The sequence below is a fragment of the Setaria viridis genome, chromosome 8 (assembly GCF_005286985.2).
Source record: "Setaria viridis chromosome 8, Setaria_viridis_v4.0, whole genome shotgun sequence".
NCBI classification, from domain to species: domain Eukaryota; kingdom Viridiplantae; phylum Streptophyta; class Magnoliopsida; order Poales; family Poaceae; genus Setaria; species Setaria viridis.
The window spans coordinates 7,491,512-7,506,265 of record NC_048270.2 but is presented as its reverse complement, the minus strand read 5'-3'; the positions used below and the strand labels follow the sequence as shown (position 1 = coordinate 7,506,265).

At 43.5% G+C, this 14,754-nt stretch overlaps 1 protein-coding gene across 1 annotated transcript; it reads left to right on the top strand.

Annotated features, from left to right (window-relative positions):
• Window positions 1–1,410: 1,410 nt before the first annotated feature.
• On the top strand, window positions 1,411–4,211 carry LOC117834250 (FBD-associated F-box protein At5g56370). Its single transcript, XM_072295736.1, is given in 5 exon segments — window positions 1,411–2,543; window positions 2,545–2,813; window positions 2,850–2,911; window positions 3,395–3,570; window positions 3,658–4,211. Coding segments are annotated over 5 exon segments (1,401 nt in total). The 5' UTR covers window positions 1,411–1,899; the 3' UTR covers window positions 3,908–4,211.
• The last annotated feature ends 10,543 nt before the right edge of the window (window positions 4,212–14,754 follow it).

Sequence of the window (14,754 nt, the reverse complement as noted above, 5' to 3'; positions counted from 1 at the left end):
CCTGCCATTTCTGGCGGCGATCGGCTGGCCTTCAGTTCGGCCTCGTCGTGGTGTCCGTGTGGCCGTGACTAAGGAGGCCCCGGTTACTGTGACACCGACAGTAGCCATAATCGATGTCAACACCACGTAACTCTCAATTTTGTGGAGTAGTAACACACTCGATCCGATTTTGGATCTGCAAGATCCGAACCCCGCAATAGAAGCACTACTTCTCCTCTGTTTATCAACCGTGCACAACCCCACTGACCTCGCCACAATGGCTACCTCCCGCAAGATAATTAAGAACACAAGCAAAATCTAGAAAACACAACTCAATTGTAGGAAACCTTGAATTAAGCACACGAAGTTGGAGTCCCATAAATCAATGAACGGCGAATGTACAATGGCAGATTGAATCTAAGCAAAACCCAAACCCTATCTTGGGTGGTGACTACTGAATATAAAGAGTGAGGGGTGTGCAAAACCCCTGGGCGCACCCATAATGTCTCCAACATGATACATGGGCCAAAGGCTCAAAGGACGGTGACGTCCAGTTGTTTCGACAAAAGACGGTGACGTACAGTTGTTTCGATGATTCTTGTTTGAAGGAATTAGGACATGACACTAGCACCATTGGAAAGTGTGCCTTCTCAGCTTTCCATGTATATGCACAACATTGAAAACAGACTCCCACTAGTAGAGAACTAACCTTCCATCCAGGTGCTTTTGTCCTGGTTAACATTGGACCCGGGATTAAAGTGCCTTTAGTCCAGGTCAAAAATGTGCCATCGAAGGACATCGCGGGGGGTGGGCTTTAGTCCCGGTTGTAAAGACCAACCAGGACTAAATCCATCCCTTTAATCCTAGATGTAACGGGTAGTGCGACGAGGGACATTTTGTCCCTGTTAGAGCCACCAACCGAAACTAAAGGCCCCCCTCTTTTTCTCCACGTGGCTCCCTGCTCACCTTTATCTTCTCCTCTTCACCCTTTCTCTCATGCGTATGCACCACACCGACGCACTTGCCGCTGCGAGCCACCGATGTACTTGCCGCCGCGAGCCGCCGCTAGCTCCATCATCCTAGCCGCTCGTGCAGTCGTCGCCTCACCATCGCCAGCTCCATCTTGTGCTCTTTTGGACAGCCTCGCAATGTCTTCAACGGCGGCGCCACCTTGTCATCCCCGGGGCAGCCCGGCAGCCTCTCACTACATTGTCGCCATCGTCTTCATGGTTAGCGCTGTCTTCCTGTAGTCCCTGGCAGCCTTGCGCCACTGCCATCACCCCCTCGAAAGAACAGTACTCCATGGCTTCCTTCGTACTTGTTTGAAGCGATCCTTCAACGCATCTCGGGCGCGATCACCGGCTCCGAGCAGCGATGGGCCGCTGGTTAGTATGGTGGGGGGCGAAGGACACCCATCTGCTATTACTCATTCCCAAGCGAATTTCTCCAAGATCTTTGACGTCATTGTATTTCCAGCTTATTTATATTGACCAATAAACATTCCCATAGATCAGCTCCTGCTCGATTTCCACCACCTTCATCCGCCACTTATCCAACTAGAGCTTTGCAGCATCCATGAATTCATCCTCTTCCCAAACTTTCCCAGACAAGCAGCACACTTTGTCAGACTCCCAAAAAGGAATCGGCTGCAGCAATGATAGCAGTTTCATCGGCTTGCATGATTTTCACCATACTCCATCCCATTGATTTAGTATGATGCATCGTGGACGAAATACAATAATTTGCGTCTGTAAGTTTCTAGGGTTCGCCCACGGCCACGAACCTCGCCACCGTTGCTGTCCGCGTCCACCAGGCCTCTAACGGGCTCTGTATTTTCAATCTTGAACGGAAATTCGACGAGAGATTCGAGGCAACTTCTCCCCTTCCAGCGCCGTGGTCCGCTTGCCTCTGGAGCAGCGAATGAATTCTCAAACAGGTGAGCTGGACCAGCTCGCAATCTCTCTCTCACTCTCTCGGTCTCTCCCTGTTTCTCTTTCTCTCTCTCCCTCTTTCTCCAAAATTGACGGTTATCTCTGGGCAGAGTTGGGCGCTTGCAGCATGTTCGACGGAATGCCCCAGAGCGCGTCGGCAGCAGGCGGTGACGACCTCATCAGCGTCATGCCTGACGTTCTACTCCACCACGTTCTTGGCTTCCTGGATGCACGGGAGGCTGTGCAAACTTGCGTGATCGCGAAGCGCTGGTGTCACCTCTGGAAGTCCATGCCCGTTCTGCGTGTCACTGGTGCTGGCCAAGTCAGTTTACACCGGAAATTCTTGGACAATCTCCTGCTGCTCCGTGACCGCACAAACTTGGAGGTGTGCCTGTTCGAGTTTCATCATTACATTGCAGCTGATGTGCCCTACGTGAACCTGTGGATTCGGCATGCCTTATTGTGCCAAGTTCGGGTGCTGAGTCTTTCTGTCATTGGTGGTGGTGGTGGGATGGTCAAAGAATTGTGGCTTTATAATCTGCCTGTTTTCTCTCAGTACTTGAACAAATTGAAGCTTTGTGGTCTATGTTTACCAGGCAAGTTTCTTGATTTCTCGAGTTGTCAAGCACTGCAGGATAAACATGACAGAATGCTGCATTCATGCTGACAAGATCTCCCGATCCCTTAAACATCTGAGCATTCAAGCCTGCATTTTTTGCTCGGACTGCCGGACTCTTATTTCTACCCCAGGTGTCATTTCACTGCAACTAAATTGTTGTTGGGGTAAAACTGCTTTATTTGAAGACATGCCAGTGTTAGTTAGAGCAACAGTTACATTATTGGACACATGGTGTCATGATTATTGTGAGAGCGATGACCCTGGGTATTGTGATAATGCTTCCTGCTGGCACTGTTATTCCACTGATGATGGCTTTGCAGGCTGTGTGCTTCTCAAAGGTTTGTCAGCTGCTAGGACTTTGGAGCTGATAGCTGAACCTGAAGTGTGGTACTTACTTCTGTCTGTAGTCCTGCTATTCATCTACTGTTTCTCAAGCAGTATATATGTGACATATCCATCACTAGATATTTTCATGCTTACATCTAAATGAGTTTCATGTGCGCTAAGAAGTTGGGGCTTTAAATTTCAAGTTTCATCTATGAGTTTTGGATTGTTTATGTAAATACTTTGAAGTTCATGATATTGCAAAATGGCATTTACAGAGATCATTGAGTTAATGTGGATTGCAAATGTAAATTTGACTGCTAACTAGTGAGCAATGTTATTCTCACTATGACTTAATTTAATACGGGCAATTTATGATTTGCTTGAACACATGATGTGTGCCATAAACCTGACTCATTATTCCCTTTCAATTCATGTCTTGTATATGAATTAATTCATGTCAGAAAATACTTGCTTCATATGATTGCAACTTATACTTTAGACGTTGAACCTGTGTTGACATATTGTACAATCTTTACAGTTTATTCTCAAAAGGGATTTGAGATGGTGCCCAACATTGAGCAAGTTGAAGTCTTTATTACTCAGTGAGTGGTGTGTGGCGGCTGGTGACCACCGTGCCCTAATTTGTATTCTCCAACACTCACCAGTTCTAGAGATGCTCACTCTTCAACTTTCTGAGGTATTTATTCTCTATGCGTGTTCTTATATATTATCTAAGTCATCATCTGTAAATGATTTATCTTATTATGACATTTTTTGTTAGCTACAGGATATGGAAACTAGAAATATGGTTCCATCAAAAGCAATCTACAATTTACTGGATCAACCATTGCCACCAGAAAAACTTCAGAGAGTCAAAGTGAAATGTCACGAGGTTGATCAAAGGGTTCATAACATCTTGAAGTCCTTGATCATCTATGGTGGGCCTCTTGGGAAAATTAGTATCCAGCAAGAAAACAAATCGTCTGAGTGGAAGTTACTTTTTCATTCTTCGTGCTTCTCCTCTTTCAGCACTTTATCTATATGTGTATGAAAGCTAGAAGAATTAATATCTCAAAACCACATTTGAAATGCAGAGATAGAAACATACATTATAGATGTGCAATGAAAACTTAAACACAATAGTTCAAGTGTCTCGTATAGCTTTATTTTGGGCACCTTAACAATGATGCCATGTAGTTTCCACATTGATATACTAGATGCTTTAGTCAAATTACAATGTATATGCATGTCATGCTAGTTAATGCCATAATTTGACTAGTGGTGGTTATTAATACAGATCATCTCACAAGGTAACTGCAGGATATATAGCTTCTTCTTATATCATATATAGCTCACTATGCTATTGTTCTTACATCCAGCCTTAACTCTTGTTTCATGAATTTAATGTAACCATCAAGTATAGTTTACAAACCTTGGCCCTCTATGAAAAATTGCCCATTCTAAGTGTTTAAGATAGTCACCGCTATAAGGTTTGATGAATGCATGGAGTGGATGTGCACCTTTTTTATTTATCTCGTCCTCACATGAAAGATTGGTTACCTTGCTCACAGATACAGAACTATAGATTAAACTGGAAGTTTGGTTATCATAAATTTACAAGATTTCTTAGGTCCATTTTCCATTTATCTTTAGATACCCAATGCCCATTGCCCACATCATATCCGTCCTACAGAGTCGACTACTACTTAGTAGAATATGTGGAACAGAGGCAACACAAGTACACAGCAGTTGTCTTAATGTTCCTAATATATATTAAATACAGAGTGGGGCGCTGGACCACTTTGTTGCAGCTATAAGACCTCAAGAATGGATTGTCAGGATGCGATGGATATATTAGGCTTGCACTTTTATTTTACCATGTATTTCTCCAATGTACCAGTGCATATTGTTATATTATCATGATAACATCCATTGAAGTTAAGTAGCCTCGAAGTAAAAATCTGTTCCATCGAAAGCATTCCACTCTTTGGAAATTGCAATCTTTTATCGAGCAACAAAATTTCTATTTTTGCACAGGAAAAACAACCTAACCGAATTCATTGTGTTTCTTCTTTCAATTTTTGTGCAGGCTTCAATTTCATCTGTACAGGTTTTAGCTCAATGCTGAGGTAAGGAGATCTGCGCAATTGATGGGTTGACTACTATATCCTGGATCATATGTGTATGTGAAGGACCGAAACGGCGACCAGAGGGGGGGTGAATGGGCGCAAGTTCAAAAAATAAAGTTTAACACTTCCCCTTCCTCTCAAAACCTAATTAAATCACGTTTTTCAAATCTGGACAGAATACTGTTTCCTTAATAAAAAGGATATGGACGAAAATCCGTAAGACCGATCAACCTAAAAATTTGACAGAAAAATCTATACAAAATTATGCAACTAACCCAACTGGAATCATGTCAATCGGACTTTCGGATCTTGAGATATTAAAGGAACAAGCAGACTGTATCAGACAATGACGAGAATAGATTAAGCTCTAATAAGATGCCCTAGCATGATTTTAGATGGATCAAATCAATCTTAACCTCAGCACAACATGACGCACAAGCACATAGATTAATTCACTAATATGAAAAATTGAGACAAGTAATGTGCTTACAAAAGTACATCTAGCCTCCGCCCAAACATCCTCCCTCTCTTAATTGGAGAGATCAATAAAAATCCCTCACTTAGATTGAAACCCTAGGCTAGACTAGAGAGAGATGAACAGTACCTGCGACGATGAACAGTACCACGCGTGAACAGTAACCGCGAGTTACTGTAGCGCCGAGTTACTGTAGCGCCGAGTTACTGTAGCGCCGAGTACTGTAGCGCCGCCTGTAGCAAAAGGGCTCCTACTCTCTCAACCCTAGGTGCTACGTATTTATATCCTTAGGGTGGCACGGCCTATTTACACATAACCCCCTACGCTAAATAAATTTAACGTAGGTGTGTAAATTCTAGTTACGTCCTCCATGACAAATTCCGCGATGTCCGCGATTCCTCCATCTCCGTGATGTGATCCTCGCGATGTCGCCGCACGACCATCCGAAATCGTATCGCGATCGCCGGAATTTCCATCTTCGGCCAACGCTCGCCGCACGAGCGTCCCGGTACGATGCATGGCTTTATGGCTCAACCAGCGAACCCCGGATTTTGTGGTGTAATCCGAAAACCTCCCTTGACGTCCTCTCGCCGTGTAGCCAGGTACAGTAGACGTACACCGCACGATCGCCTGTCCCTCGAACGCAAGCCTTGATCCACCCTTCACCGTCCCACGGTTCGTCGGCATGGCATCCTATCCCCGTTCTTCACTCGTCGCCGCATGCACCTCGTCTCCACCTGTCACCTGCAACCACACCTGCCAAGAGACACGTCACACGCACACCGTGTTGTCAATCGCTCATCACCAAGGTACTAGCCCACCGGCATCTCAATCTCCCCCTTGATGAGTGCATTGACAACACCACACCGCACAAATTTATTCGAGCTAAAAAAGAAGATAGAAAGAAGGAAAAAGAAACAATCTTGATCCCCAAAGACATGGGCTAGAGAAAAAACTAGGCTCAACACAATCAAGATAAAAAAATCACTCTCCCAAAGTGAATCAAAAACTATATCAATCTTCAAAAAGCAATCTCAGCAGCAAAACTCAACACTTTCAGCAAAGCTCCCCCTCAAAACAAGCACGTCAAGTCTCAGCAAAAAACGAAATCAAACTCCTCTTGCAAAAATGAATTTGTGCTACTCACTCTCCCCCTTGTTGACAAAGCACTCCATCAAGATTAAAATGCAAAGAATCAATTTCGAGAACTATGTGAGAGAGCACAAGTAGAAGCTTCTGAGACATATGTCAAATACTTATAATAGCCAACTAACAACACTAGCCATCCAGAGAAGCAACACAATGCCATGACCAATAGAAATTTAGAATTAAAGTCGTTTTGAAAACCAATTAATCAGGCAAAAGCATGCATATTGCAAAATTAGTGCCAAGCTGAAGACAGAAACATATATCAAGCTCACACGACGGATACACAGCTTCAATCAAAGTTCACTTCAACGCCCACAAATGCACTTGTCATATTTAATTCTGGCTTTTATGAGCATGACAAGCAGGGATATGGGAAGCAAGAATTGTGCTCAGCCAGGTTGTTTAATTTTGCTTATGAGCGAGAACCAGCAGAGACATGGGAAAATCAGAGTTATGCCCATATGTAAATTCTCAGTAAAGCAAGCAGATCATGAGCGAAATAGCAGAGATATGGGAATTCAGAGTTTTTGCTCACAACCATGGTATGCACTTCCGAGTTTAAAACTTGCATTGTGAGTTACATTTGCAGTGAAAAATCATTAAAAGAAGCTTACATATGTCTAGTATTCAACAAGTCACTAAATCCAAAAAAGCAAGTAGAGCCCAACATAATTTTTGAAGTATATATATATATATATATGTTGTTTTCAAAAAAACTGGTCAAGCAAAGCATTTAAACCTCTCCAAAAGCATCGGTCGCAAACTAGCCAAAACAAGTATAAAGCATATGTAACCGAAGCAACTCATAATGATACCAAAATGGGTAACACACCCCGAACTCACCACGCAAACGTGCAAACGTGGTTTGATCGAGTGGTTTAGTCAGAATATCAGCAAGTTGCTGACTAGTATCAATGTATTTAAGCTCAATATCACCCTTCTCAACATGATCCCTCAGAAAATGATGACGAACCTCAATATGTTTCGTCTTAGAATGAAGCACAGGATTCTTTGCAACACTTATAGCACTAGTGCTGTCACACAAGAGAGGAACGCGAGAAAACGACAAACCAAAATCGCGAAGGGTAGCTATCATCCATAAAAGCTGAGAACAACAACTAGCAGCAGCAACATACTCGGCCTCTGTAGTAGATTGAGCAACATTGGATTGTTTTCTGGAGGACCAAGAAACAAGCGAAGAACCCAAAAATTGGCAAGTACCCGAAGTAGACTTTCTATCCAAACGACACCCAGCAAAATCAGCATCCGAATAACCACACAAACTGAGAGTCGAAGCAGCAGAGTACCAAAGGCCAAATTCAGGAGTAAATCGAAGATACCTCATGATGCGCTTCACCGCCTGACGATGAGAAATCCTGGGGGACGCTTGAAAACGAGCACACATACACACAGCAAAGTGTATATCCGGCCTTGTTGCAGTCAAGTACAGCAGTGACCCGATCATGCTTCGATAATCCTTCTGATCCACGGGCTCTCCGTTCTCATCAGCATCCAAAGCCGCGCTAGTTGGCATGGGTGTAGAAATTGGCTTTGCATCATCCATCGCAAACTTCTGCAGGACATCCTTCGTGTACTTTCCCTGATGTACAAATGTTCCTTCCGAAGTTTGTTTAATTTGTAAGCCAAGAAAGAATTTCAGCTCGCCCATCATAGACATCTCAAATTCTTTGCTCATCACATCTGCAAACTTTTTCACAAGAACATGAGAGGAACCACCGAAAATGATATCATCCACATAAATCTGAACTATTAAAGTGTCATTGCCTTGCCTGAGGAGAAAAAGAGTTTTATCAACTGAACCCATTTTGAATCCGTTTTTAAGTAGAAAAGTTTTCAATCTAGCATACCAAGCACGAGGTGCTTGCTTCAAACCATATAAAGCCTTTTGCAACTTAAAAACACGATCAGGAAAATTGGGGTGTTCAAAACCAGGCGGTTGTTTGACATAAACTTCTTCTTCTATAAAACCATTCAGAAAAGCACTTTTTACATCCATTTGATAAAGCTTGTAACCATGTGAAGCAGCCAATGCAAGCAAGATACGAATGGCTTCTAAACGAGCAACAGGAGCAAAAGTTTCACCATAATCAATACCCTCCTTTTGACAAAACCCCTGAGCCACTAATCTGGCTTTGTTCCTGACAACATGACCATCTTCTCCTTGTTTGTTCTTAAAAACCCATTTAGTCCCAATTGGTTTACAAGAAGGAGGAGGATCAACCAAAACCCAAACTTGATTTCGTTCAAAATTTTCTAACTCCTCATGCATGGCATTGACCCAGTTAGAATCAGATAAAGCATGTCCAACATCTCGGGGTTTAAAAGAGGCAACAAAAGCAGTATGAGCAAAAACACAATAATTTTTGTTTTTCATACCTCTGTTCCGTGTCGTTCGCTCATTCAAGTTACCTATCATTTTTTCAGGAGGGTGGCGATTCTGAATGTGGCGTGGTGCTGTACGTTCTGAAATCGCCTCTCCTTCAATTGCAGCCGGTACCTGATCAAAAATCGGTGAAGCTGCAGGCGCTGCTGTAGATGTACGTGTAGGCAATGGTCCATCGTCCAAAGTGGTGGAGGGTGCCTACTCGAGCTGCGCGCCAGGCTCCCCCTGCATCACAGGCGGGGCGTCATCGTCGTCGTCATTGTTGTATCCATCTTCCTCTTGCTCATCCTCAAAAATATCCTGCCCGATCTCATTATCACCTGCACATTCAAAAGCAAAAGAAAAACAAGGCATTTTCTCGTCGAAGGTGACCTCACATGTCTCCTCGATGCGGTTAGTGTCAATATTAAGCACACGGTAAGCACGCCCTTGCAAAGCATACCCCAGAAATAACCCATCAGAAGAACGAGACTCAAACTTATCCAAGTTTCCCTTTTTTAGAATAAAGCACTTGCAACCAAACACTCGAAAGTGGGAAACTTTGGGAGGACGTCCAAATCTCAACTCATATGATGTTTTCTTCAGGAAAGCTCTCAGAAAAATTCTATTAGCAACATAGCAAGCGGTGTTGATTGCCTCAGCCCAGAAACGTCTAGGGGTTTTATGTTCATCTAGCATTGTCCTAGCCATTTCAACAAGCGTGCGATTTTTCCTTTCAACAACACCATTCTGAGGAGGAACATAAGGAGAAGAAAATTGATGATCAAGACCATGTTCTGCGCAAAAAGCTTTCATACGAGAGTTCTTGAATTCCGTACCATTGTCACTGCGAATTGCTCTAACGGCATTATTTGACAACTCATTTTTCAGCTTCAGAACAAGATCATGAACATGTGAAAAGGCGTCATCCTTAGATTCCAGAAAGAACACCCATGAGTATCGAGAAAAATCATCCACAACAACGAGCACATACCACTTCCCACCAGCAGACCGAACACGGGCTGGACCAACAATGTCCATATGTAACAGTTCACCCGGTCATCTCGTCATCACCTGCGTCACAGGTGCATGGGAAGCAGCAACCATTTTTCCATGTTTGCAAGGAGCACAAATTAAATCTTTTTCAAACTTGAGTTTTGGCAAACCATCAATTAAATCCATCGAACTCAAGCGACAAAGCAAATCAAAGCTCAAGTGGCCCAACCGACGATGCCACTTCCAAATATCAGGGAAACCACGAGCAACCAAACAACGAGTCTGTCCAAAAGATTTAGAAAAATCAACCTTAAAAACTCATCCAAAGGGAGAAATCTTGCAAACAAGGTTGCCAGTAGAATCAAGAACTCGCGAATTGCCTTTCTTAAAACGCACTTCAAAATCATCTTCAAGAAGTTGTGAGACAGAAAGCAGATTATAGTGCAAATTTTGTACTTTCGCGACATCCTTTAGTATGAATTTATCAGTTACCTTGATGCAGCCATGCGCCAAAACCTTACCTTTACTATTATCCCCGAATGTAATATATTCCTTACCGCTCGCGGGGGTGAGGGTGGAGAACCATTTGTCATCTCCGGTCATGTGGCGCGAACAACCGGAATCCATTATCCATATGTTCTCCTCGCCTCCATCCTGCAGTCCATGGCGAACACAAGAGTGAGCTAATGACTCAACACTGGGGTTAGGATAATGCAGAGAAAACCAGTGTTGGGCCACTTGCTCAAAAGAGGCATTAGCAAAATCAAACCTCTCGAAAGAATGACGAGAACCACGAGGGGGAAAACATGGCCTGTCATTCCGACGTGGGGCAGGAGCACGAGTATGTGGGCGAAAACCAAAAGACCAACTAGCAGGTTCACGACCCAAAATAGGACGATCATGAGTACCACGTGCAGAGTACTGCTCACGTCTCTCAGCACGCTTCCGACGGAAGCAAAACCCATAGAGATGACCATCACGATCACAAAAATCACAATGGTAATGCTTATGTGAAGGAGCAAAAGAAGCCTTAGCCTTAGAACCAGAAGCAACAAAGTTATGCGTAGGTCTAGCAGTGTGAACACATGGCGAAGTAGATGGCTTAGCGTTCTGTGCAACATTGAAGTGTTTAGGTTTAGGCACCCAAACCTGCTTTTTTGGAACAGATCTGGATGGTTCAACTAACAACCCCTCAGATGTGACACATGGACCCTCTTTCCTAGGAGGTGGTCCAGTGTACTTAGCCAAAGGTGGATTCTTTTCAGAAATAGGAGGTCCACTCTTTTCACCAAAAACATGTTTCAAATCATATCCAGGTCCAAAACGCTCACTCCGTTTAATTTGAGCAATTGACATACCAATCTGAGGTTCACGAATAGAGCACCAACCAAGAATCACTCTCAAATGTTTATTTTCTTCTTCCAAAGCAGAAAACTTCACCCTCAAATCATTATTTTCAGCAACAAAAGTAGGGCAAGTTAAACAGGAAGGCAAAGCAGGACAAGAGTGTTTCTCCAACTCAATAACACGAGATTTAGCATTATTCAATTCAGATTTCAAGGTTGGACAAGAAGCACAAGCGCCAAGTGAAGCCGAACCAGAGTGAAGTTTTTCTAACTCAATCTTAGCATTTTCAAATTTGTCAACAATGAAGGCATGCTTAGATTGCAATTCAGAAAGTGAAACCATATGCACAGAGCACTCTTCACATTCTACTTCAGCAGGAGTAGCATCTTTTAAGTCTTTTAATTCAGAGATGACTCTATCATACTCAGCCTTAAGTTTTGCTAAAATCTTGTTTTGTTTATCAATAATTTTTGTCAATTCTTTAATTTCTTCTTCTGCTAAATTTTGTACCTCATTGTCAGAAGAGTTGTCGCTGAGATTAGAAGCTTCATCATCTTCTAAGGCCATGGTGCACATCCCTCCCTTGATGTCGGCGAGGAAGCAGAGTCCGTCAGTTTTCTTTTTGGGCAGCTCATTCTCGGAGTCTGAATCACTTGAGTTCGAAGAAGCATCTGAAACAAAATCACCAAGAGAAGAAAACAAAACATGTGCAGCCCTTTTAATTTGCTTATCAGTGTACTTCTGGCCATTCTTCTTCATGCGCCTGTCACCCTTCTTATTCTTCTCCCTTGGTTGTTCCTAGCGCCTGGAGTTGTTGCCCTGATCAAATGTTCTCTTGTTCGGGCAATAAGCTGCAAAGTGGCCTCGCTCACCATAGCTGAAACATCCTTCTGAGCGTCTTCTGTTGCGTCGGTTCTCATAGACTCGCTTGAATTTGTTGGAGAGCAGCACCAACTGATCATCATCTAGCGTCTCCAACTCATCATCTGCAACATGACACAAAGAAGACAAGGAAGAGCTTGGAGGAACTGGATTAGTGTTAGCGTTAGTTTTACTCCTAGAAACCAAAGCCATAGGAACATCAGAAGAAGAAGCGCTAGTGGGATTTTTCAATTTGCGCTTGGAGAGGACATCAATCTCTTTTGACTTAAGCTTACTGAAAAGCTCGTCAGTGGTAAGAGTCTCATAGCCAGCGGACTCAACGATTGCCTCTACCTTCATATCCCACTCATCAGTAAGTGAATGCAACAATCTGAGAGCCCTTGCATGATCATTGTAAGGCATATCCTTATTAAGGGCTTTCATTTTGTTTACAATCACTTGAAACCTTGCAAAAAGATCTTCAATAGATTCACCAGGCAACTGAGAAAAAGCATCAAATTCTTTTCTATAAATTTCAAATTTTCGTGTTTTTATAGCGTTGGAGCCTTCATGATATTTCTTTAATTTATCCCAGATCTGAAAAGCTAGCTCCTCACTGGAAATACGATCATACTCGGGTTTACAAAGAGAAGCTTGCAAAATGTCAACAACCCGATTATTTGCTTCAAGAAGAGCAACAGCAGCAGGATCAGTAGGGTCCTCTGCAGGAATCACATATGTAGAGTTTTGTGTGATCCTCCACAGATTCATCCCCTTCCCCTTCAAATAAGCTTTCATACGTGACTGCCAATAGTCATAATCAGTACCATCAAAATGCGGAGCGCGTGTATCGAATTTTCCGGAGGTCGCCATGGTTTTCGTAACCGATTAAGATATAGAAAACCTTAACTGGCTCTGGTACCAATTGAAGGACCGAAACGGCGACCAGAGAGGGGGGTGAATGGGCGCAAGTTCAAAAAATAAAGTTTAACACTTCTCCTTCCTCTCAAAACCTAATTAAATCACGTTTTTCAAATCTGGACAGAATACTGTTTCCTTAATAAAAAGGATATGGACGAAAATCCGTAAGACCGATCAACCTAAAAATTTGACAGAAAAATCTATACAAAATTATGCAACTAACCCAACTGGAATCATGTCAATCGGACTTTCGGATCTTGAGATATTAAAGGAACAAGCAGACTGTATCAGACAATGACGAGAATAGATTAAGCTCTAATAAGATGCCCTAGCATGATTTTAGATGGATCAAATCAATCTTAACCTCAGCACAACATGACGCACAAGCACATAGATTAATTCACTAATATGAAAAATTGAGACAAGTAATGTGCTTACAAAAGTGCATCTAGCCTCCACCCAAACATCCTCCCTCTCTTAATTGGAGAGATCAATAAAAATCCCTCACTTAGATTGAAACCCTAGGCTAGACTAGAGAGAGATGAACAGTACCTGCGACGATGAACAGTACCGCGCGTGAACAGTAACCGCGATGAACAGTAATCGCGAGTTACTGTAGCGCCGAGTTACTGTAGCGCCGAGTACTGTAGCGCCGCCTGTAGCAAAAGGGCTCCTACTCTCTCAACCCTAGGTGCTACGTATTTATATCCTTAGGGTGGCACGGCCTATTTACACATAACCCCCTACGCTAAATAAATTTAACGTAGGTGCGTAAATTCTAGTTACGTCCTCCATGACAAATTCCGCGATGTCCGCGATTCCTCCATCTCCGTGATGTGATCCTCGCGATGTCGCCGCATGACCATCCGAAATCGTATCGCGATCGCCGGAATTTCCATCTTCGGCCAACGCTCGCCGCACGAGCGTCCCGGTACGATGCATGGCTTTATGGCTCAACCAGCGAACCCCGGATTTTGTGGTGTAATCCGAAAACCTCCCTTGACGTCCTCTCGCCGTGTAGCCAGGTACAGTAGACGTACACCGCACGATCGCCTGTCCCTCGAACGCAAGCCTTGATCCACCCTTCACCGTCCCACGGTTCGTCGGCATGGCATCCTATCCCCATTCTTCACTCGTCGCCGCATGCACCTCGTCTCCACCTGTCACCTGCAACTACACCTGCCAAGAGACACGTCACACGCACACCGTGTTGTCAATCGCTCATCACCAAGGTACTAGCCCACCGGCATCTCAGTATGGAGCAAGTTTGCAGCCGTGACAATTCTGTCCTAAGTCCTATCTTCTGTCTGGCGAAATCACTCGCTATAATGAACATAAAAGTTGGAAGTATGATATGTTTAGATGCAGCTGGATCTGGTTTAGCGACTCATCTTGATCAATTTGCAAGATTAGTGCACCACTGCAGCTAGTCGTGTTCAAAGCTTAATTCTGTGAGATTCCCATATTTCAGTTACCCTTTTACGATGCCTGTTTCTGAACAGAAATCATGGTTTGTGAAAGTTCAGGAGGAAAGAACTAGGCATGTTCGCAGCGATTACGGAAATGTTTTGTTATTAAGGCACTAATCTGAAAATTCAGCGGTTTGTGTGGGGGCGACGTGTCACTCTACGGAGCAG